This window comes from Dermacentor andersoni, chromosome 6 (genome assembly GCF_023375885.2).
Source record: "Dermacentor andersoni chromosome 6, qqDerAnde1_hic_scaffold, whole genome shotgun sequence".
NCBI lineage: Eukaryota > Metazoa > Arthropoda > Arachnida > Ixodida > Ixodidae > Dermacentor > Dermacentor andersoni.
In genome coordinates, this window is record NC_092819.1 from 9121707 (window position 1) to 9146093 (window position 24387).

Genomic DNA, 24387 nt, shown 5'->3' on the forward strand with positions numbered 1-24387 from the left:
TATCCAAACGAAGGACAAAGGAAAGAGCGTACTTGAAACAAAAAACCCATAGTACACTGCACAATTTCATCATAGTAATATATATATATATAAGGCTAGGTCGCTTGGCGGTGTTCTTACCCGATTTCAGATAAGCAGGCATGAAACAAGCCGTCGGCTACACAATCTTGTTAGTAGAATATGACTCGCGCATATTTCACATGTGCTTCCTTTGTCATGTCACCCAGGGTTCACAATGCTTCAAACAAGGGTAATATTGCAGATCGCCGCCATAAAAATGCGGCCGGTACGGCCTAGTGTAGAATCAGTGACTTTGACTTCAGTAGCGGACACGTGCGTCACACGAGTCAATAATATTTTTCTAAAAAAATATGGTGAAGAAATTCTGTTGGACACACGTTCAAGTATCATCGCACTGAGCGCATTTCTGGCTTGGACACGCCAGTTTGTGCTGCTGACAGGTGACAGCCGTGTCATTGCTCATTTCTGAAACCTCTCATGAAAAGTATTCCCGCGCTGGTCATAATTCATCCGTGTCGAGAACCGTTTTGTCGAGGCTGTCGGCCCTTTCACCATAATCGTGCGAGCCGTGACCGAGGGGTGTCGCGGAGTGAACGGCCAATCACAACAGCCCATCCACCGGCTCGAAAGGGGGCAGCTCATCAGTGCCCATTGAAGAGGCCTTGGCCGCTCAGCAGGCGCAGGTCCGGCTCGAAGTCCCAGGCTCGCCAGGAGGATCGAAAGGCCGATCACAACAATGAGTTATCCTTTATTCTATGCTAGTCTTATCCCCCGCTCACGTCTGGTTGATCCCATTGATAACGTGAGCGGACTGTCGCTCTAACCACTGACTAAGCGCGAAAAGCAAGAAAAGGCATTATCATCGGAAAGGCATCGCTACATAATACCGGCCCAGGCCAATGGGTGAAACCACGTGGTGTGGATGGGGTGCAATTTGTTCTCTACAGTCTCGTCTTACTGCGCGTTGAGTACTACAGCATGCGTGCTTTTCGCGTCGCTCATACAATCAGATTACATAAGCGTCAACAGACAAAGGATAGAAGCATCGATAACGTTCGAGAAATTTCCTATACATGTAGGCGCATCCTGCGCCCGGTGAAAAGCAATCACAGGTGAAAGATAAACAAGTACACGTGTAAATACAACTCTATTCCACTGCGTTGTGTCAGCCAAAGAAAAAAGATAAAGGGAAGATTCCTCTATTGTGCTACTGTAATCGCGCCATCTACAACCAGGGTGTCTACCAAGTTCACATTTCCAAATTCCCTGAGTTTTCCAGGTTTTCTCTGATAGCCTTTGCAAAATTCCATGAATGAGCCTGAACTCTGTTTTATGTCAGGACATGCTGACACCATGTTGCCCGATGCTGTAGTATGCATGTTGAAACAAAAAAATGACTTAATCCAGTTAGAATAGTAAGGAGTAATATCTATTTTATTTAAAAAGAAAACAGAAGGAAGGTGTTAGTAAAATGCACAGCGAAAGAAATGATAAAATACATAGCAAATTGGGTCGAACATATTCAAATATGAATTGTAAGGAGATGCATACATAAGTAAATATTTTTGAATATGAGCTATTTCTATCAACTGATAGCAAGCTCATCGGTATGAAGCCTGAACTTTGTCACAACTAAGATTCTCTCTCAGCGGCTGGGAAGTCAACCTCAACTGCCCTGACATACTCTCAGCCCATACACAACATCTCAGTGTTGGGTGTCACTGCTTTAAAGAGCTTATTTTGGTTTGGATAAGGGACACCTGCATCTCGGCATCAGCCAACGCTTTGTTTTTTGAGCTCAAGCTCCTTCAAAGAGGCGGCGGAACGCTTCCTTTCCTGTTAATTCCTCAGTACGTCGTCCTTCCTGTTCTCATCCTCCTTCTGCCATGTGTTCACTCCCTGGATCATTTGAAGCATCCTCTTCGTCAGTTGTACAGTCAACGTCCCATTTTTCGGACTCCCTAGGGGCCGCAAGAACATTTGAAAAATCGGGCAGTCCAAAAAAAAGGAATGCATGTCCTATCTGCCCTTAAGGGCTAACATTGCCACAGACACGTCCGAAAAAGCTCCTAAGGCCTGCCAGTACACTAATTAGGCATATCGGTGCTCGTACTGTGACAGGAGATGCCAAGATGTGTGTATACATACTGTGTCCTGTGACAATTGCCCCTTCCCACGCTTGTTATGCTTCACCGCGCAACATTGCTGTACTGAGGCGAAGCTAACTTTCGGACACTGTCATTACGCAACGCGCTGTAAGCTATTCGCGAGGATAACAAAGGCGGAGTCGGTGCCATTGCTGACAGCAGCGAATTCTTTCAATGAAAAGACACCGCACCGCACGGCAAGAAGCTTAATAGCGAACATAGAAGCAGCTAGACCTAACGTTGCCGCGGTGGTGGCTACGGCCGCCAGCGGATCTGCGTGGTTCGAGGCGGCGAGATAAAAGGGCGGCAGTGGTGGCTTTGATTATTGCCATTTCAGGCCTGCAGTCAGGGCAATATACACTGACTATATGGAGTACGTGGTGGTGCCGCAAAGCCGTGCGAATTATCGGGCATGTCCGATAAATTGGGCGTCTGGAAAATCGGTCGTTAACTACTCTGGCAATACCTCGTGCCGACGACACGGCGTCAATGACGATTCGTTGCAATTCCTATTACTGGAGTCAGCATTAACACGACTTTCGTTCCCTTTCAATGAAGTTACAGCTAATTTTCCCTGATAGAAGCACAAATTCCCTGAGTTTTCCCTGAGTACTTCCAGACTATTCAAATTCCCTGAGAATTCCCGGTTTTCCCGGTTTTCCAGGTTAGTAGACACCCTGACAACGTCGAAGACCGAACAGAAGTTTCACGGAGTCATTTTAGCGCACCATGGGCGAGGCCTCCTCCTTTCTTCGGCCACACAGGCGGCTCTCATGCTTGGCTGGCACGTGCTTTCGCCGTGACTGCTATGCACTTGCTAGCCCAACAAAAGCAGGAAACAACAGCGTGTCTCGCGGCCTTGGCTATACCTCTGGGAGTGGTTCCTCTAACTATTCAGGATGATTCACAGGCATTGTGGGGGAGTCGAGGGGCGCAATCTTATAACGGTTCCAAATGCGAACCGGGGCCGCTATTCTGGACATTCCACCATTTACATTGAGGCGTGACGTTGACGCGATGCATTCAAAGTGACGCTGATAGCCCCGTTTTGCTTTCGTAACGTGACACAAACTTGACGTTTTGCCTAAGAAACTGAAATGAAGGCATCTAAGCTAACATTCTTGATAAAGCAAAGCAGTTTTCCTCCCCAGTAAAAATAAAGCAGGTAGCTCAAAGCGTACGATTATTCCGTTGAAAACACATCTCGCTTCCGTCGTCTGCTGTGCACAAGCCGTCGTCTGCTTCATTAGCTAGGATGCGTGTACCCGGTAAACAGAATGAGTCATCATACGTTGGTGCGAGTCTCCGCGGTGAATCTCCACCCACGAGTCTCCGAAGCGGCGCGGCCATGTTCGCAAGCAAACATTCAAGCCACAGCAACGGAACCCAAAGCAGACTACCTCTTCGCTGGTTTCACTCATGACCGACGATGGGTTCGCTTTGAAAATTATTGACAGGTGTGTGACGTGTTCAAAATTTGCGGTACCGCAGCGCTGTCTCTGACGGCCGCTGACGCAACCACAATTCTGACCAATCACGTGAGGGCAAGGGAAACGTTTCTCTTTCGGAACCATTACAAGATTTCACCCCAGGAATCCTTCGGCGGAAAAGTCTAAAGCGTTCGTTCCTGAGGTAAAATATTTTGGCCCGCCACATTCGGAGAAACTGTGAACTTCCCGGTCCAGCACTTTTGTGATAGTCGTATAGATGGCGCTAGGTGAAAATTTTGCATGTAAGTGCAAAAATAGTATAAATTTCTTCTTTTATTTGCAGTTTGTCGCTGTGATTATAGCATATTACAATAACAAATGACCATAGCTGCTAATGTTTGAGATATGAGTCCTTAGATTGTGGTACGGTTTGAAGATTGCGTCGACTTTATCAATGTTACCAGTGGAAAAAAATAGTAAAATTCACGCGACCCGTACAGCGTTTCTTTTTGCTTTATTGGAAAAGTATGCATTGAGATTTTGAATTCAAGCTGCTAATTGACTCATCCAAAACGGCAGCTTCGTACCTTTAGTACCTTCCCGCAAAAATGGGCATAATAAGTAGGACCAGAATTCTAAATATTGCTTAATTTCGGTCGCATTATTAGGAAAGCTAATAAAGGTACATAAATGAAATTTTGTGTCCTAAATGGAAATTCCTTGACCTCTAACTTACACAAAATTTAGCTTCCTTGAGCGTGTACTAGCCAGGCTGTTTACATTAGAAGTTGTGATATTTGGCAATCTTCAAAAGCAAATTATCTAAAAGTAAAAATTAAACATTATTTTGCTGCATCTAGGAAATAGATAAATATGTCCTAAAGCTACAGAGCAAGCCGCAATGCAGTAGATGCGGTAGTTTCTTCTAAATATGGTCACAACTGAGACACAGTTCACGAAAACCATGTATCTCATGCTTGTTCTTGAAGATTTATTTCTAAATCACGATAATCAATTTATTTATATTATATATAGTTGGAATATACAAGAACTAAGCTTCTTTATGGTATGTACGACAACTTTATACCTTAAGTCGAAGAGCCGCCATGGCTGCTCCAAAAGTACTGAAAACGGCGGGCTGGTGCCGTTGGAGTGGGACCCGCCACCATAATGCTGGTTCTCGAAAGTCAACTTCGCCCAAATACAGAAGTGTTATGCGGTGAAGCATGACAAAAGTTCGAAGGGGAAATTGTCACGGGACATGGTATGTTTCTTTTAATATACACGCGTGCACCTGCCATCTCCTATCACAGTACAAGCACTGATATGCCTATTAAGTGTACTGGCAAGCCTTTAGAACTAATTCGGAGGTACCTCGGGTGATTTGAGCCCTTGAAGGCATAGAAGGCATGCATTCGTTTTTTCGGACCACCTGATTTTTCATGTTTTGTGGCCCCTATGGGGTCCGAAAAATTGTATGTTGACTGTAATTTGTAAATACACGTGAATAAATCTTTTGAAACTTCCCACTCATTTGTTAGCTCAGCGCACATGTGCCACTGCAGGCAAGTCCTCCATTCAATCCGTCATCATTATTACCATCATCATCATCAGCCTGTTTCATGTCCAGTGCAGGACTAAGACCTCTCCCTGCGATCTCCAATTACCCCTGTCCTGCGCCAACCGATTCCAACTAGCGTCCGCGAATTTCCTCATTTGATTGCTCCACCTAGTCTTCTGCTTCCCTTCTATTGGTACCCATTCTGTAACCCTAATGGACCAACGATTATCTAACTGGCGAATTGCATGACCTGCCCAGCTCCATTTTTTTCTCTTGATGTCAATTAGCATATCGTCGATACCCGTTTGCTCTCTGATCCAAACTGCTCGCTTTCTGTCTCTTAATATTATGCCTAGCAATCTTAGTTCCACTGCTCTTTGCGTGGTCCTTAGCTTGTTCTCAAGCTTCTTTGTCAGTCTCCCAAGTCTCTGCCCCATTGTCAGCACTGGTCGCATGCACCGATTGTACACCTTCCTTTTCAATGATAACGGTAAGCTTCCAATCAGAAGCTGAAAAAGCCTGCTGTATGCGATCCAACCCATCTTTATTCTTCTATGAATTTCCTTCTCACGATCAGGGTTCCCCGTGATTAAGTGACCTAGGTAAACATACTCCTTCACAGACTCTAGAGGCTGACTCGCGATCCTGAACTCTTGTTCCTTTGCCCGGCTATTCATCATTAGCTTTGTCTTCTGCATACTAATCTTCAACCCCACTCTTACACTCGCTCTGTTACGGTCCTCAGACATTTGTTGTAACTTGTCTGCATTGCTGCTGAATAGAGCGATGTCATCGGCAAACCGAAGGTTGTTGAGATATTCGCCGTCGATCCTTACTCCTAAGCCTTCTCAGTTTAATAGCTTGAATAGTTCTTCCAAGCACGCAGTGAATAGCATTGGAGAGATTGCGTCTTCCTGTCCGACCCCTTTCTTTATAGGTATCTTCCTGCTTTTAATGTCTAAAATTAAGGTAGCTGTAGAACTTCTATAGATATTTTCCAGGGTATTTACGTAAGCGTTCTGTACTCCTTGATTGCGTAATGCCTCTATGACTGCTGGTATGTCTACTGAATCAAATGCCTTTTCGTAATCTATGAAAGCCATATAGAGAGGCTTATTGCACTCTGCAGATTTCTCGATAACCTGATTAATGACATAGATGTGATCCATTTTAAAGTATCCCTTCCTGAAGCCAGCCTGTTCACTTGGCTGACTAAAGTCCAGTGTTGCCCTTATTGGAGATTATTTTGGTAATTATTTTATATAATACTGGGAGTAAGCTAATGGGCCTATAATTTTTTAATTCTTTAACATCTCCCTTTTTGTGGATTAGTATAATGTTTGCATTCTTCCAGTTTTCAGGGACCCCTGCAGTCGATAGACACTTCGTATAAAAAGCCGCCAGTTTTCCAAGCATTTTGTCTCCTCCATCCTTGATTAAATCGACTGTTATTCCATCTTCTCCTGCCACTCTTCCTCGTTTCATGTCTTGCAAGGCCCTTCTGACCTCACCGCTAGTTATAGGAGGAGTTTCTGTGTCCTGTTCATTACTGTTTCTAATGGAGGCATCCTGACTCCTCTGGGTATTGTACAGGTCAGTATAGAATTCTTCCACTTCCTTTACTATATTGTCGAGATTGCTGATGATATTGTTACGGTGAAGGGAAGGAAGAAGTTGGATTGGACGAGAGGAAGACAAAGTCTGGCAGTTGCCTGAACGCCATTAACCTCAGTTGTAAATATACATTATTTTACACTCGTGGGCCTGCTTTGTTCCTGCAACATTTTGGTGGAGGTGCGGGGTACAATCACGGAACTTCGCAGCGGACGTCATCTACCTGCCGCCACAATGGCAAATCAACCGACACAAGCGACAACGACTCGGCAGCCCGTGCCAATGGTCATCCTCACTCATCCGCGGGACCCAGGGACATTTTGTGGCACGGACAACGCCGACGTCGAGGACTGGCTTACGATGTACGAGCGAGTGTGCGATAACAACAGGTGGGATCCAACAATGATGCTAGCAAACGTGATAGTTTATCTAAGAGGAATTGCGAAGCAATGGTACGACACACACGAAGCTGACCTAACGAGCTGGGATGTCTGCAAAGAAAAAATGCGAGACCTGTTTGGCAGACCTGTCGGTCGTCAGCTGGCAGCAAAAAAAGAACTTGCGTGCCGCGCTCAGACGTCCACAGAATCCTATGTCATGTACATACAGGATGTGCTGGCCCTCTGTCGCAAGGCTGATGACAACATGACCGAGGCAGACAAGATTGGTCACATACTGAGAGGTATTGCAGACGATGCCTTCAATCTCCTGATGTGTAAGGATTGTGCCACTGTGGATGCAATTGTAAAGGAGTGCCGGCGCTTCGAACAAGTAAAGGGCCGCCGCGTCGCTTAAACTTTCGACCGATTGCCCAATACCGCCGTGACACCTTCTTGCGAAGACCCGCCGCGGTTCGTTCAGCCCGCAGCACCGGAAGATACCACGCGCATCGTTCGCCGTGAGCTTGAGGCCATGGCTCTGGCTCCAGTTCGTCCCGACTGTCAGGAAAGCGTGCCCGCTATCTCCCTTATACAAGCGGTCGTTCGGGAGGAAATAGCAAGTTTGGGCATTCCATCTCTCAGCTAGGTCCGCCATACAAACACCTACCAGATTTCTCCGGCCACTTGCTCCCAGACGCAAAGCTTTCCACCACCCCGTCGCAACCCAGCTGACTGGCACACAGCGGATGATAAACCCATCTGCTTTAATTGTTCCGGTATTCGACACATCACCCGTCATTACCGCAACCATTGGTCGTCGCCTCCTCGGTGGTCGTCTCGGAGTCACTACCGCCAAGTACCAGACAATCGCACTTTCTCGCCCTATACGCCGACTAGGAACATCAACGCCGACAGTGCTCCACCAAGATCTAGCCGCTCCCCGTCTCCGCAAGGTCGTAGGTCCCGTTCGCCTCTCGTTCACCGTTCTTCGTCCCCTTCTGCAACCGGTCGCTTCGCTTCGGGAAACTAGGCGGTGCAGCTCCCGGAGGTGAAGCTGCAACTACGACCCGGCCCACAAATCCTCTGTTGACCCTGCCTACATGTGGAAACCTACTGGACATGAAAGTTGATGGCGTTCCTGTTAGATCTCTCGTTGATACAGGAGCGCAGCTTTCCGTTATGAGCGCTGCTCTCCGCCGAAGGCTCAAGAAGGTTCTGACACCTGCCGTACTGGGCACTGTGTGAGTCGCCGATGGGAGTACTTCACCTGTCCTTGGAATGTGCACAGCACGTGTGACCATTGGGGGCCCATTATACCGTTGTTCTATTTATCGTCCTTGAACACTGTCCGCACGACCTAATTCTCGGCCTCGACTTCCTTTCGAAACACTCTGCCCAAGTTGACTGCTCCACAGGTGTTGCACAGTTGGATCTGCCACTTCCTGCCGATGCAACAACTTGTGCTTCACACCGCTTATGTTCTGCTGAGTTTGCAAGGCTGTCTTCACAAGTGGCTACAAATGTCCTCCTGACGCCCTGTCCTCCCGTACCTGATGGCGGGTACGTCGTGTCGCCGCTTACTGATGTGGTTTTGTCGCGCAACATTGCCCTGCCGAGCACCTTAGTCCGGATCCGCGAAAACTGCACTCGCAAGCCCATCCTCAATTTTGGATTTTCGTCGCATGGGCTGCCATACGGTATCGCCATAGCGCATATTACTCCTTTGGAAGAACTTGAGGTTTCTTCTTTGACCTCTGAATCCTTCCTCAGTACCAACGGACCTTTGTCACCCACTCCTTTGTACGCGACGCCTACGGACGATGTTTCTAAGATGATCGCCCCTGACCTTCCTTCCGAGCAATCAGCAGCTCTTTGTCACCTCCTGTCATCTTATCGGGACATCTTTGATTTGGACGACCGTCCACTTGGCCAGACATCTGTTGTCACACATCGCATCAACACCGGTGATGCCAGCTCCATTCATAGGCAGCCATATCGTGTCTCCGCAACAGAAAGGGCCATCATACAAAAAGAGGTAGACAGGATGATGGACAAAGACATCACTGAACCTTCAAGTAGCCCGTGGGCATCACCAGTTGTCTTAGTAAAGAAAGACAACTCGTGGCGCTTCTGCGTTGACTACCGTCACCTCAACAGGATAACAAAGATGGATGTTTATCCCCTGCCTCGCATTGATGACGCTCTTGACTGCCTTCACGTATCCCAATACTTTTCATCAATTGACCTCCGCTCCGGCTATTGGCAGATTAGCGTCGATGAGATGGACCGCGAGAAAACCGTCTTCGTCACACCGGACGGTCTGTACCAATTTAAAGTCATGCCCTTTGAATTATGCAATGCGCCAGCTACATTCGAGCGCATGATGGACTCTCTCTTGCGCGGCTTGAAGTGGTCTATATGCCTCTGTTACCTTGACGATGTGATTGTGTTTTCGCCTAACTTTGAGAGCCATCTGCGGCACCTCACAACCATACTCCGTGTTTCGCAGGGCTGGCCTTCAGCTAAACACGTCCAAGTGCCATTTCGGTTGCCGTGAAATTAACATGCTCGGCCATCTCGTAAACACCGCCGGAATCCAACCTGATCCACAGAAAGTTCACGCCGTGCAGAATTTTCCTGTACCTTGTTCAACAAATGATGTCCGTAGTTTTCTGGGCTTATGCTCTTATTTCCGGCGATTTGTGAAAAATTTTGCCGACATAGCTCACCCTCTCACTGACCTTCTTAAGAAAGACGTCTCTTTCTCTTGGGGACCACTGCAGGAGAAAGCATTCTCTACCCTGATTGAGCGGCTTACAACTTCCCCAATTCTGTCACACTTTGACCCTTCTGCGCCCACTGAAGTACGAACTGACGCGAGTGGTCATGGCATCGGCACTGTCCTCGCTCTGCGTCAACAGGGCCAAGACCGTGTCATCGCTTACGCTAGCTGCCTTCTTTTCATGCCCGAGCGAAATTACTCCATTACTGAGAGAATGTCTCGCGCTTGTATGGGCGGTCGCGAAATTTCGGCCGTACCTTTTGGGTCGGAGCTTCTGCGTCGTAACCGATCATCACGCTCTCTGCTGGCTCTCCTCTTTGAAGGACCCAACCGGACGACTTGCACGTTGGGTCTTGCGTCTACAAGAATATACATTTTCTATTATGTATAAGTCAGGGCGCCTGCATAAAGACGCTGACTGCCTGTCTCGCAATCCCATGGATCAACCGGACGATACCGATGCAGACTCGGACATAAGTGTTCTATCCCTCTCTGGCTTCCTCCATATTGGCGATGAGCAGCGCAAAGATCCTGTTCTTCGAACACTTATGGAACGCCTAAGCTCCTAGCCCAATGACCCGTCCCTCCGGATGTTCACCTTGCGCGATGGAACTTTATACCGTCGTAGCGTTCGTCCTGACGGCCCGGAGCTCCTCCTAGTCGTTCCCGAGCACCTTTGACTAGCCGTGCTCCAGCAACTTCACGACGCTCCTACTGCTGGACATCTGGGCATCACTCGTACATACGACCGCCTGCTGCGACACTTCTTCTGGCCCGGCATTTATCGCTCTGTGCGCCGTTATGTCGCTTCTTGCGACCTGTGTCAGCGCCGGAAGACGCCTGCTATGCCTCCCACTGGTTTGCTGCAACCAATTGATATCCCTACAGAGCCCTTCTTCCGTGTGGGCCTAGACCTCCTTGGCCCCTTTCCAATTTCCAACAAAGGAAACAAATGGATTGCTGTAGCAACCGATTATGCCACGAGATATTCCATCGCACGAGCGCTACCAACCAGCTGCGCTACAGATGTCACTGACTTCTTACTATACGACGTCATCTTGCACCACGGCGCCCCTCACCAGTTGCTGACGGATCGTGGCCGCCACTTTCTATCGAAGGTCGTCGACGATCTGCTCCGCTCCTGTTTTACAGAACAACAGATTGCTACCGCGTACCACCCTAAAACGAACGGCCTCACCGAGCGACTCAACCGCACGCTAACTGAAATGCTGGCCATGTACGTTTCCGACGATCACCGCGACTGGGACGTCGCTTTACCATACATCACTTTCGCATACAACTCGTCCCGTCACGACACTGCCGGATTTTCACAATTTTACCTGTTGTATGGCCGCGAACCCACCTTGCCCTTTGACACGTTGCTACCTTCCGCAGTACAATCACCTAGCACTGGTTACGCTCGCGATGCTATTGACTTAGCCGCCCGGGCCCGTGAAGTCGTCCGTCATCGCCTCACAGTCTCGCAAGCTTCTCAAAAGCGACGCTATGACCTTCGGCACCGAGACTCCCATTTTTCACCTGGTTCCCTTGTCCTTCTCTGGACGCCTTCACGTCGCGTCGGCTTGTCGGAGAAACTACTTTCCCGTTATTCTGGTCCGTACCAGATCTTACGCCAACTGTCCGACGTGACATACGAGATCGCCCCAGTCGGTCAGCCTTCAGTGCCTCCCAACGTCACCAGCGATGTTGTTCACGTCGCCAGGCTGAAGCCCTATGTCCCCCCCATTAAGTGAGGCTCTGTAACTTGCACCGGGACGGAGCTACTCAGCCGGGAGGGTGATGTTACCAAGGGAAGGAAGAAGTTGCATTGGACGAGAGGAAGACGAAGTCTGGCAGTTGCCTGAACGGCATTAACCTCAGTTGTAAATATACATTATTTTACACTCGAGAGCCTGCTTTCTTCCTGCAACAATATTACCCTGCTTATCTTTCAGTGCATACATCTTGATTTGTCCTATGCCAAATTTCTTTCTCACTGATTTCAGGCTGTGTCCATTTTTTACGGCTTCTTCAGTCTTTTTCATGTTATTTTTTCGAATATCACTTATTTTCGCCTTGTTGATCAGTTTTGACAGTTCAGCAAGTTCTATCTTATCTCTTGAGTTGGACACTTTCATTCTTCGTCGTTTCTTTATTAGGTCCTTTGTTACTTGGGAGAGCTTGCCTATTGGTTGTCTTGGTGCCTTGCCTCCCACATCAATTGCTGCCTCTGAAGCCAGCATAGTTACAGTTTCATTCATTACCTCTATGTCATCTTCATCATCTCTCTGTTCTAAGGCTGCATATTTGTTTGCAAGTACCAGCCTAAATTTGTCTGCTTTTACCCTTATTGCCTCTAGGTTGACCTGTTACTTCTTGACCAATTTTACTCTTTCTCTGTTCAAATTGAAGTGAATCCTAGCCCTCACTAACCTATGATCACTGCACTTTACCTTACCTATCACGTCTACATCCTGGACTAAGTAGGGATCGGCAGAGAGTATGAAATCAATTTCATTTCTTGTTTCACCATTAGGGCTTTTCCAGGTCCACTTTCTGTTGCTACGTTTCCTGAAAAAGGTGTTAATTATTCTAAGCTGATTCCTTTCTGCGAATTCTATCAGCATCTCTCCTGTAGCATTCCTAGAATCAACGCCGTAGTTTCCAATCGCTTATTCACCAGCCTGCCTTTTCCCCACTTTTGATTGAAGTCGCCCATTACTACAGTATACCGAGTTTGCACTTTTCTCATCGCTAATTCTATATCTTCATAAAATTGATAGCTTCTGGTAATTTGAACAAATTTTAGGGCCCCTTCAAGTTTGAATTATCGAGATTTGACTGTACATTCATCTAATAACATTTCTTGTTATTGTGAGGCAATATTTGGTGGAAAATAGCTGAAGCGCTAGCGCTTCCTTGAGCAAGAGAGCTAGGTGCCGTTGGCAACAGCAAGTTGCAGTACTATTGTTACCGCTGTGCAGATATTTGGTTATGTATTGCACCAATAAATGTACATAGAGTCGAAATTCTTGAACCTGATATTGCTATGTTTCAATTTAGTAGCCACCACCTTAATCCAAAAATGTCTGATCTGGTCAATTGAAGGATTATGGGGCTGGTGGGGAAGCAAGGCCATCCTTCAAGCAATACAGTCCACTTATAATGATATCAAAAAGAACTAAAAGTCTGATAGTTTTACCTATCAGCACTACATCTGGACTGATGTAAAAGAAACCTTCCGACCAAATGTTTGTACTAGCTCCAAACCCAAATTTACCACTTGCACTAAAGAATTGACATTGTAAAAAGTAGGCTGTGGAAAACAAAATGTTTGTTTATACCTTTAAACAGTGTGTCAAGTTGTAGGCATGCAGAAAAAGTAAAAATCTGTACTTGTTTTCGTGGCAGTTTTGAGTTTACAACCCCAGTTTGCATTGCCTCCAGCTGCTGCACTAAAGCCAGAAGCAATCCTTTGGCTTGCATGACTCAATCGGTGATAGTGCACTTTGCATTACCATCGGGGTTGAGGTCAAAGACTGCCCATTGTTAATTTTGTCACCACTGCTGCTGCTGTCCTCCCCTGTCACCCAACGCCGCCGTCTGTCGCAACAACTATCACCTTGTAGGAGATCTCTTCGTAGAACGAGGCAGCACTACCTGCACTTATAAACTCCTTTATCGAAGCACTACCTGTTTTCATTGTCAGTAGCGACATGCTCCGAGAGCTCGATAATGTCAGCAGCTTCCACCACCGTGTTGGTTTCACTACAGCGGGAGGTTTCACATTCGCGTACGCAGCCAACATTTTCCATTGATTGGCATGGCCACTGGCTCCAGCCTTCTTGATCACCCGCCGCTCCCGGTTTCACAACTGCATGAGCTCATCCTTTTTTGAGTCTTGCAATATTGTACCTTTGTCTCAAACGACACAGCTTTGCACTTTGTCAGCACCATCGTCTGCAAATTGGGCTGTCCGCTGCTTCAGGACTGCTTCTGCAGTGCCTTTCTGCCATAGATTCCCCTTTTGCTGAGAGAGAGTGTAGAAAGGGCGGGCACCACTGCGCCGCCACTTTTCACTTAGAGCTTTCTTTTTTCTCTCTCTCTCCCTCTGGATGCAGATGGAGCATGATCATGGGCAACGCGTGACACAAACATGAAGCAGCTAGTGCTATCTTGTGGTGCCCTGTGCCAACTCTAGATGCTCTCCATTGTTTTCACAATCAGTGCACGAGCAAGACATACTGCATGGTAATGGCGGCAGATATGAACTCATGTACGCAAACTTTTCCCCATCTCAGCCTCAATCATTTAAGGTGAACTTAGCAAAACAAATGTCAAGCTCAGTCTGAATAAAAAAACACCGTCCATAAGGCAAAAGTTTGCTTGTTGTATCCGACATGTGATCATAACATATTGTTATAAGTTTATTTTTTCTTTTCTCACAGCCCTAATGCTTAACTTGATACTATTAAGCTGGCTCATCGTTATAACCAATATATGGCTAAATGTATCCCATCATTTTAGGTGATTTGCATTGTACTGTTTGTTCCCCGCAAGATCGAAGTGAGCAATATTTTACTTGGTTTTTCACAAGAGCACTGACTTCCTTATGTTGAAAAAGTGGTGCAAGGTCCCTTAATTTATTTTTTCAGTAGTAACAAATTAAACACCAAAGCTTCCTTTCTTAAAGTCCAAATTCTAAGCATATCACTGGAACATGCTTCTAAACTTAAGAAGCACGGAACCTTATATGACAGCATCTTTTTGTGCAGTAGTGAAAATCCATGCACTCCTGCACACTGCTGGATGTCTTGCCATGCATGTTATTGTCCACTTTTTCATGAACATTATATATCAAGCCTCCGAATACAAATACATTCCCTCAAACAAGGACCTTTCATGAGAATTTAACTGGCACTTGTGTCAACTTACGGATTTGGTCCTGAACTCGGTCAAGGTCTTTCATGGGGGGCTCACCAAACACACTGCCTTGCAGCTGGGCAAGGGGGGGTGCTCGGTTCTGGTGACCACCGAACTTACCCGTGCTGGCAATGCGCTCACCCGTCTTGGCCAGCAAGGTTGGGCAGGCACTGAACTTCGTCACCTGCAAGACAATTTTGCACACCACTTCACATGAAACACTGTAGACCCTGACCTAATTTTTTTTTATAGAAGCTTTTTAACAATTAGCAAGAAACATACAATGGAAAAAAATAACACTTCTGAAATGCATTAACAGGCAACTATCGCAAAGAGCAAAGATCTGGTAGTTTGGCAGGAAAAAAGCAACACGACAGTCAAAAATCAAGTGATGACACCGCCTTCAAATGCCCAAAGCAGCTTCCCATCATGTCAGATTATGCCAATGACTGTAGAAGGGAGGCAAGTGGAATTACAGGGTGTCTACCAAGTTGACATTTCCAAATTCCCAGAGTTTTCCAGGTTTTCCCCGAGTGCCTTTGCAAAATTGCCTGAGTGATACAGAACTATGTTTTATGTCAAGACAGGCTGAAACCGTATCGCCTGATGCTGTCACTCTCTAGTAAGCATATAAACAAAATTTAAAAAAGACGACTTAATTCAATTTGAATACTAAGGCGTAGTGTTTATGTTATTCAAAAAAAGAATAGAAGGGAGAGGTTAGTAAAATGCACAGCAAACAAAATGGTTTCGAAAAAAAAATTGCAGATCGAGTCGGACATGCTCAAATGCAAATAAAAAAGAGATGCATACAGAAGCAAATATTTTTGAATATGAGCTATTTCTATCAACTGATAGCAAGCTCAGTGGTATGAGGCCTGAACTTTGTCACAGTTGAGATTCCCTCTCAACCAACTTTGATTCCGCGCACGATGCCTGTGTTGAGTTTCACTAATTTAAAGGGTTTATATTGGTTTGAATGAGGGACACCTGCATCTCGGCATCAGCCCACACTTCGTTTGTTTGAGCTCAAAACGGTGGCAGCACGCTTTTTTTCCCGTTCATTCCCCAATGCGTAGGTCTTTATGTTCTTGTCCTCCTTCCGCCACTTGTTTGCCCCACGGACCATTTGAAGCATCTTCTTGGTCAGTTGCACAGTCCACGTCCGATTTTTTGAACTCCCTAAGGGCCGCAAGAACGTCCGAAAAATCGGCCAGCCGGAAAAAATAAATGATGTCATTTACTGCCCTTAAGGGCTCAAAGCACCACAGGCACATTCGAAAACGCTCTGAAGGACTGTCAGTACACGTATTAGGCATATCGGTGCTCGTACTGCGACAGGAAATACCGGGTGCACGCGTGTATAATTAAGGAATACATACTGTGTCCCGTGGCAATAGCCACTTCCCAAGCTTGTAATGCTTCACTGCAAAACTTTTGCGTATGCTTCACCAAGTAACATTTCTGTACAGAGGCAAAGGTGACTTTCTGGAACCGGCATTATGCAATGCACCGTGCTTTCCAACCATCTAAGCCAATTGTGAGGACCACAAAGGCGGAGTCCGTGACATTGTTGACAGCAGCAAATTATTTCAATAGTAAACGCAGCACCCAATGGCAAGAAGCTTCATAACAAACGTCGAAGCAGCTAGGCCGTAGCCACGCAGTGGTGGCTACGGCTGCCAGCTGATCTGTGTGCGAGAGCGCCGGTTTGAGGTGGCGAGGTAATCAAAATGGCAGCGGTGGTGGCCGTTTTAGACCTGCGGTCATGGCAAAACGTTCAGGAAATCGGATGGCGAAGATTTCTTGCGTCCGAAATTTCAGACGTTGTGATACATTGACTCTATGGGGTACATAGTGGTGCCGCAAAGCTGTCCAAATTATCGAGAATCCGGAAAGTTGGTCATTGATGGTGTATCCACACGACGGACGGCTCTGCGCAAATCTGTGCCGCGGACGCTTATTCCGCCACCCGTCCGGCTGCGAAGCGCATCCAGACGACGGACGGACTGAGCAGATGACCACGCCGGAAAAATAAAGATGGCGGCACCGCCCGAAGCGACTGCTGTCCGCCTCGAACCTGTCAAGTCGTCGTCGTCCACTGTGTGGCCCGTAACTTGCAAACTGAGGCTTGTATTTGGTCTAAATTTGTGTCCAGAAGCTTCGACAGCAATGTATTCGTGATGAGTGGGCACCGTTTCCGAAAGAGATACTCAGATTCTCGGCGTGTAGGCTTAGAGTGGCTGTATTGGTTGAACATGGCCTTGAAGATGTTGCGGCGGCCCGGGCGGATCTCAGTGGCCGTAAGTTAATATGATTGCTTGTTTCTACTCACTCTAGATGGCGCCATCGGTGTAACAAGGACTTGGTCATACGTGTTTTTAACTCTGAATGAAAATGGAGATTGAAAGGAAACAATGTTTGGCCGCAATGGCTGCTGTTTTGTCTGAATTGGATGATGACGAGTGCTTGTTTCATGGAAAAAGGTCTTGTTACGCTCTCGTGTCTGCGTAATCGGTGAGAGTCATGTCCCACAACGCGGGGAACTGCTCCACGATATGTAAGAAGACCGAAGTTGCCTCGTCGCTCAGGTTCATTTCAGTCGCTCTTGTGCGAGTCACGTGCGCACGAACAGACACGAATGGTGTCAGCAGCGATGAAGCTGTTTCAGAAAGATCCCAAAGCCGCGCCTGTTGCCAAACTGTAGAACATACTAGGCTAAATCCGCAGCATACGACCCCCAAAATCCGGATGCGAAAAATAGCTCGGCATTTTCCGTCCGTGGGGGTCGCGGACGACGCACGGACGGCACAAATCCGTGACGTGTGGTCACGTGATGCGCCATCCGTCGCGAAAAAGACGGATTTCGTCCGTCGTGTGGATCCACCATGACTGTACACTGGCAACTCCTCCAGCCTATGACAGGGCGTCAAAGACAATTCATTACGATTCCTGTCTGTTACTTGAGCCAGCATTACCGCGACTTCGACCATTTCAATAAAATTACGGCTAATTTTCCCTGATAGAGGCACAAATTCCCTGAGTTTTCCCTTAGTTTCTCCAGAATTCCAGGTTTTTCTGGTTTTCCCGGTTGGTAGACACCCTGAATTATTAATGATTTAGAAAAACTACATTATATTGAAAATAAAATCTACTTGTCAATACCATAGGCCTTTGCTAAACAAAAAGCAATGGGACTACTAAATGTCACAGAACCATGCTATCAGAAACCACTGGTAGATACAGAAGGGGGATGGGGGGGCATGCAATGAGCCATGAACAAGCTTTATGACATTTCAAGCATTCAGTAGTGCAAATAGCACCAAAATATTGGAATTTTTTGGTAAATGAAATGACAATACGTTTGTACAATATGTTCTTTTGCCTTTTGACCTGCCCTGTCTTCCACTTAATTCAAAGGTCCAATCAGGGTCGAATTATTAGAATTCTACTGTGTTTATATATAATCAACATCCAATTTTTCAGACTCCCATAGGACGATGAAAACGTCTGAAAAATCAAGTAGTTTGGAAAAACAAATACATTCCTTTCACAACTCTCAAGGGCTCAAATCATCGCAGCCACGTCCGTATTAGACCTGATGGCCTGCCAGTACACTTATTAGGCATCTTGGGGCTTGTACTGTGGCAGGAGATGTTGAGTGTGAGAGATGGTGAGGTGATTAAGGAACACATACTATGTCCCGTGACACTGGCTCCTTTTCACACTTGGTATAATTCATCGAAATACATTGCATATGCTAGGCTGCATAGCACCTTTGTATTGCGGCAAAGCTAGTTTTGGGAACTTGCATCATGTAACGCTTTTTAAACCCTTGCCATGCTTTCTACGGTGCGAAGAATGACGAAGGCGGAGTCGGTGACACTGCTGACAGCAACAAACCCTTCCAATAAAAAACACAGGACCAAACAGCAGGAAGCTTGGTAACAAACATCGAAGCAGCTACGCCTAGTATTGCAGAGCACACGATAGTACAAAGGAGGGTGTAGGAATGAAATGTTCCACTCTGGTTCTGATCTGGAATGAAAAAATAATGATCCGTAACAGTTCATAACAGTGGGTTTGCGTGCAAACATTTTCAAAGCAAAGTAATGATAAAAACATAGTATTTTTCTCAATAAGTGAATTATGAATCCTGAGATCATACTCAAGGCACTGAGGATGATCTCAGAAGCAGTATGTCATCAAGTGTATTTGCTGAAATGTGAGACCACCGTTCCGATAAAACAAACTTAAACGAACTGTAAAGCTTTGGTAACAAAGCCTTGTACGCGTAGAAAACGAAACATTAAGCTCTTCAGTGAGCAAGCCGTGGGTTTTGCTACGCTGCCCATTGTGGGGATGCGCGACTCTCGCGCGTCCCCTGATGTTTTTCCCGCATAGCGCATCCCCTGATATGCTGTTTTCCCGCACGGCTCGCGTGGCCTGGCGGTCGGAGTGGTACAAGCGCGGTGCGAGAGATGGCGCGACTGTCGCGCTGCTGCGGGGTTACTTGGGCGCCGAAAGGGAAGGCGCTTGGTCTCTTGGGTTCGAGGTCGTCGGCGGGCGCGGACGTCCGTGCGGGCGCCGTCGGATGCTTCTGCGAGACTGTCTCGCGTGGCCGCCTTCGAACGTGCCACCATTCGCGTGACTGTACACGCGAACGACCAGGCGTTGGGATCCAGCATGGGGCGAACGTATTCGCTCGCAATGCGGTCGTGGTAAGTCGGACTTCCAGATTTGTCGCGCGCCCATCGGCATGTTTTGGGGATAGCGACTCGGCTAGCAGGCATTGATCTATGAAAGGTGCAATAAATGCCCTTGTGACTGTTTGCACTACTGTGTTGTCGTTCCTTTGTCCCAAGAGTACGGAGGAGAACCCCATATCTCCCACATCTGGCGCCCAACGTGGGGCTCTTGGGGCATCGGACGATAGATTTAACAGTTTTGCTTCGTTCAAGACCTTTGTTTGAACCGAAGCGTAGGCCTAGCGTGAATTTTGATCGCTAGAATCGGCGGCGTGCTTTCTTGAGCGAGGCGACGGAGGCTGTAGTGTGTTTGAACATGTCAACATGCTAAGCCTTTTCGCGAGTGTTTTTTTTTTAATAACATTCGTCGGTACGAGAGCCACGTGGTCTGCATCCTGGGAGAGCGAGGCTGAGCGCCCGCGGAGCAGTGGCAAGCCTGAAGCGAATGAGTACGGAAGCCTCGTGGGTGGTCCGAATTTCTTATGTAAATAGCTTCTCCTATCTCTTTGACTCTGATGAAGTCGCGGCTCTGGGAGCCGGGTGGCCGCGGGCCACGGGTGCCACGACGGGCTGACTGGTATTGCGGCCTGGCACCGGGCACTCCGACACCGTCTGGGACGGTGGGCGCCGTCAACTCGGATGCTGTGTGCACCGAGCGGAGAAGGACCACCTCACAGAGCTAACGTCTCCTCGCGGCTGCCTGTTTTGTGCTCATTTTGGGTGTTGTTGAGTAGCGACGCTTTAGGCCTAAGGCTTTACGAAGCTGCCTGTCGCACGTGGAGGGACACAACCTGGTGGACCGTGGCGTTGAGGCGTTGCAATTTGCTTCCCTCATTCTATTTAGCCTCGCACGAATTGAAATTACTCATTCGGCTCAAGGAAGCGAGCTTCGTTCACTTGAACTTAGCATCTGAGTAGCTGCCCGATCTTTCGCTAGCCGAGTTGAACATCGTACCACGTGGGCGATGCGCATGCAGAATTCCTCACCCTTGCACTACTTTAGTGTTTGCCGAGTGTTTTGAGTGTACGCAGCGTGATTGGAGTCACCCCTGGCTTGCTGTCACCTGCACATCGTCTGCGCTGCTGCTCCGGACTACGATTGAGCCACCCCGGGCGATGGTGATGCTGTGGCCAGTTCGGCGCGGCGGCTTCGGCGGCCTCCTGTATCCAGCTCACAACCCTCGGCGGCAAACAAAAGAGCCGGCAGTCACCGACAGCTACGGCGGCTCTTGCCAGCAGGGCGCGTCGGCGCGAGCGACGCTTGCTCGTACCGACTACTGCGTCGTTTCCGGAGTCCTGGCCTGGAATCGTGCCGTCGAGTCGCAAAGCTGCTGCTGTGACCGGCGGACGCCAGCGGTGTACGCCAAGGACAGTCGGCTCGCATGTTATGGACAGCGTGTGGACATTTCCTCAGCGCGGCCACTGTTGCATGTACTATCTTGTTCGCGAAGCACGGGTTAATGTTAGACCGTGTGACATGTTTCGCCGGAATAAGAAGTGATTTAAGGTTGGGGGGATGGGGGATGTGGGGATGCGCGACTCTCGCGCGTCCCCTGATGTTTTTCCCGCATAGCGCATCCCCTGATATGCTGTTTTCCCGCACGGCTCGCGTGGCCTGGCGGTCGGAGTGGTACAAGCGCGGTGCGAGAGATGGCGCGACTGTCGCGCTGCTGCGGGGTTACTTGGGCGCCGAAAGGGAAGGCGCTTGGTCTCTTGGGTTCGAGGTCGTCGGCGGGCGCGGACGTCCGTGCGGGCGCCGTCGGATGCTTCTGCGAGACTGTCTCGCGTGGCCGCCTTCGAACGTGCCACCATTCGTGTGACTGTACACGCGAACGACCAGGCGTTGGGATCCAGCATGGGGCGAACGTATTCGCTCGCAATGCGGTCGCGGTAAGTCGGACTTCCAGATTTGTCGCGCGCCCATCGGCATGTTTTGGGGATAGCGACTCGGCTAGCAGGCATTGATCTATGAAAGGTACAATAAATGCCCTTGTGACTGTTTGCACTACTGTGTTGTCGTTCCTTTGTCCCAAGAGTACGGAGGAGAACCCCATATCTCCCACACCATCTACTAGTGCATCGAGTGGCAGACTCTGACTATAGAGGAGCGCCCGACCGAGTATCTATCGCACTGTCCCTGCCCGAGATACGTGCTTACGCGGACCCCCGAGATACGCGCTAATTCTGACGTTGCCTGACATAAGTTATTTCGGATTGCCGACTTTCTCCTTGAACCGAAAACCGATGAAGAATATTGCGGTTTCCCTCCAAAACAAAATAATAGGTACCTATCGGTTGCGTTTTCATTCCTGTCAAAAATATCTTCATTTTCTGTTATTAATTTTTGTTATCGTTTCATTTCGACATATGCGTGCAAAGCGGCCACACAAACATGCACCAAGTACAAGTGGCCATGGTGACTACAGTGGCTACAGCTGCCAGTAGACCGGGGTGCAGGAACACTGGTTCGACGCTGTGAGATAATAAAAATGGCAGTGGTGGGGGCTTTGATTATTATCGTTTGGGTCCTGCAGTCAGGCAATTATTCTGAAAAATTGGACAGCGAAAGGTTTCAGTGTTTGAAACTTCAGACGTCTTTATACATTGGCTCTGTAGGGTAAGAGGCAGTGCTGTGAAGGTGCCTCTTATCAGGCATGGGCGAAAAATCTGTTGCTGACTACAGTCGAACCTCGATATATCAAACAGCGCTGTGATCATGAAATAGTTCGATTTGGCTGAAAGTGCTGCAGCAGTGTAGCCCGCTTCTTATTGGCAGCCGCGTACTTAAGCATGGAGTCCACAACATAGACTAAACAATCCACAAGCGATAGGCCGGTGCCCTCTATTGTGCTGCAGTAGTGGTGTAAAAGGGCCAAAGCAGCTAAAGCCTCATTTTAAGTAGGGAGCAGAGCAACATCAGCGCTTGAGGGATCAGGCAACGTCTTCATGTGGCTGCTACTTCCACTGTGATCTCAACATCTGTCAATCGAAGCATTTTGAAACACTGTCAATAACCAAGTGGCGTCTGTAAATTAAGGAGTCTACGAGTGTGCCCAGTGAGCACGCACTGTCATGTGCCTTGGCGGATGCAAACCACCAGTTCTCGCAAGGCGCGGCAGGCACAGAGTGCGACACCAAGGAGGAGTAAGTGCGGCAAATGCAATGCGTCGTTGACGTCGAGCTTCGTTGAACTAGCCACGGCTGCTGCGTGTATACGCCGCTACGTTTAAATATTGACCTCAGCGCGATTGATGTGTACAGCTATAGTGCACAGCAGTAGGGAACGCCCATCGCGTCACCGCTATCTTCGAGGGTGTTGCAGGAAAGCTCACTGCCTGTCAACAGAGCGCATGTGGTCTGGGGTGGCGGAGTTCAATATATCCATTTTACGTCTGACCCCGTTCAAAATAAAAAATTTTAAATGCAGGCAATTTTCTACGTGATATAGAAAGTGTTCGATATACGCAATATTCTAATATATCCGTGTTCAATATATCAAGGTGTGACTGCATATATGTACATTCATAATAATAAGTATACAAAAAGTTACTCACCTCTGTCCTATACTTAGTGGCGTCATCCAAGGTGTCTAAAACAATGGTCTCCCCAATGAAGTTGGCAAACACTGAAAATTGAAGAATGATCAAATGTACAATACTACAGAACGGCTACAGAGCAATACACCAAATCCTACCAAACCAAACCAGACTACATCAGTTTTATTTTCCATGATAACATAGTGAATGATTTCTCCTAAAAGCTACAGCCACCAGCTTTACGAAGTCCTAAGTACCACTAACTAAACAACAACAATGCTTTATATGCTAGTACCAATTATCCATATGCACTATATGTTCATTACAGCAACAAAAAGATATTTACCAGCCACTGAAAGACTTCCACAGAAAAATCAACAACAAAATAATTATGCAACATCAAGAAAATCTTGGTTCAGGCTAGTTGGTACCTAATGCAGTCGAGCCCGGTTATATCATCAAACTCGAAAAAAAAAAAAATATGTTCAGTTCGATATAGGGCCTAATTCAACATAACCCTGCTAAAGAATTGTACGTCATCGAAACCACATACCATTCACAAAAGCACTCTATTAATGAAACTAGCTTAGTTTCGCATAAAACAATCCTGTATAATCTTCTGCTTGGGATACTTTGCTGCCTGCGACAGCACACACTTCTCCACATTGTCTAAAGAGTCGGAGCAGCTGAGACCACAACCTTCCATATTCGCACAGAAGGGGCGGACTAGTGCGAGTGCACCAACCACATTGGAGGATGTGGGCAACGGATCGTCATTGCTTTCCTCATTGTACCCACTTTCACTTGTTCTCGGTACGATGTGGGCAATGTAGTCAGTTTTCGGGCTTTCCCGTGGTCGCGACACCATCATCTGCACTCACAAACTTGTTGACCCGTTGATCCATCAACGGCTTCCAGAAATTTTGACAGCTCGCTCCAAACTTCGGCAACACCGGTAATGGATTCGTCGCACTCATTGGGATTTTGAGTCACCCCAAGGCACACGGAAGCAGGCATGTTTGAAGCAGTTTTGGATGAAACCACTTGTGCACTGCCGCCTCAACGCCTTATACACGGCTGTGCGTACATGTCAGGCACAGCGGGCACCGAGTCATTTGTCCGCATTAGCCCTAACCTCCCCCTTATTCTTCAATATTATTCTGACAGTACTCCTTGAAATCTTGTATGCTCCGGCGACATCCGGCTCCTCACTGCGTTTGACTCCATTTATGATTTCGAGCTTCC

The 24387-nt window shown here is 47.6% G+C and overlaps 1 protein-coding gene across 2 annotated transcripts in view; it reads right to left on the reverse strand.

Annotated features, from left to right (window-relative positions):
- Positions 1-24387, reverse strand: part of LOC126521661 (structural maintenance of chromosomes flexible hinge domain-containing protein 1-like) — a 383191-nt gene that overhangs the window by 5679 nt on the left and 353125 nt on the right. The window contains exons 46-48 of one of the 2 annotated variants that reach the window (XM_055065801.2): positions 23161-23231; positions 14871-15042; positions 10193-10294 (exon numbers count right to left, since the gene is read on the reverse strand). In XM_055065801.2, coding sequence (XP_054921776.1) covers positions 10193-10294; positions 14871-15042; positions 23161-23231 — 345 coding nt within the window. The remainder of the gene's footprint in view (positions 1-10192; positions 10295-14870; positions 15043-23160; positions 23232-24387) is intronic. The other variant, XM_050170378.3, reaches the window with a different exon arrangement.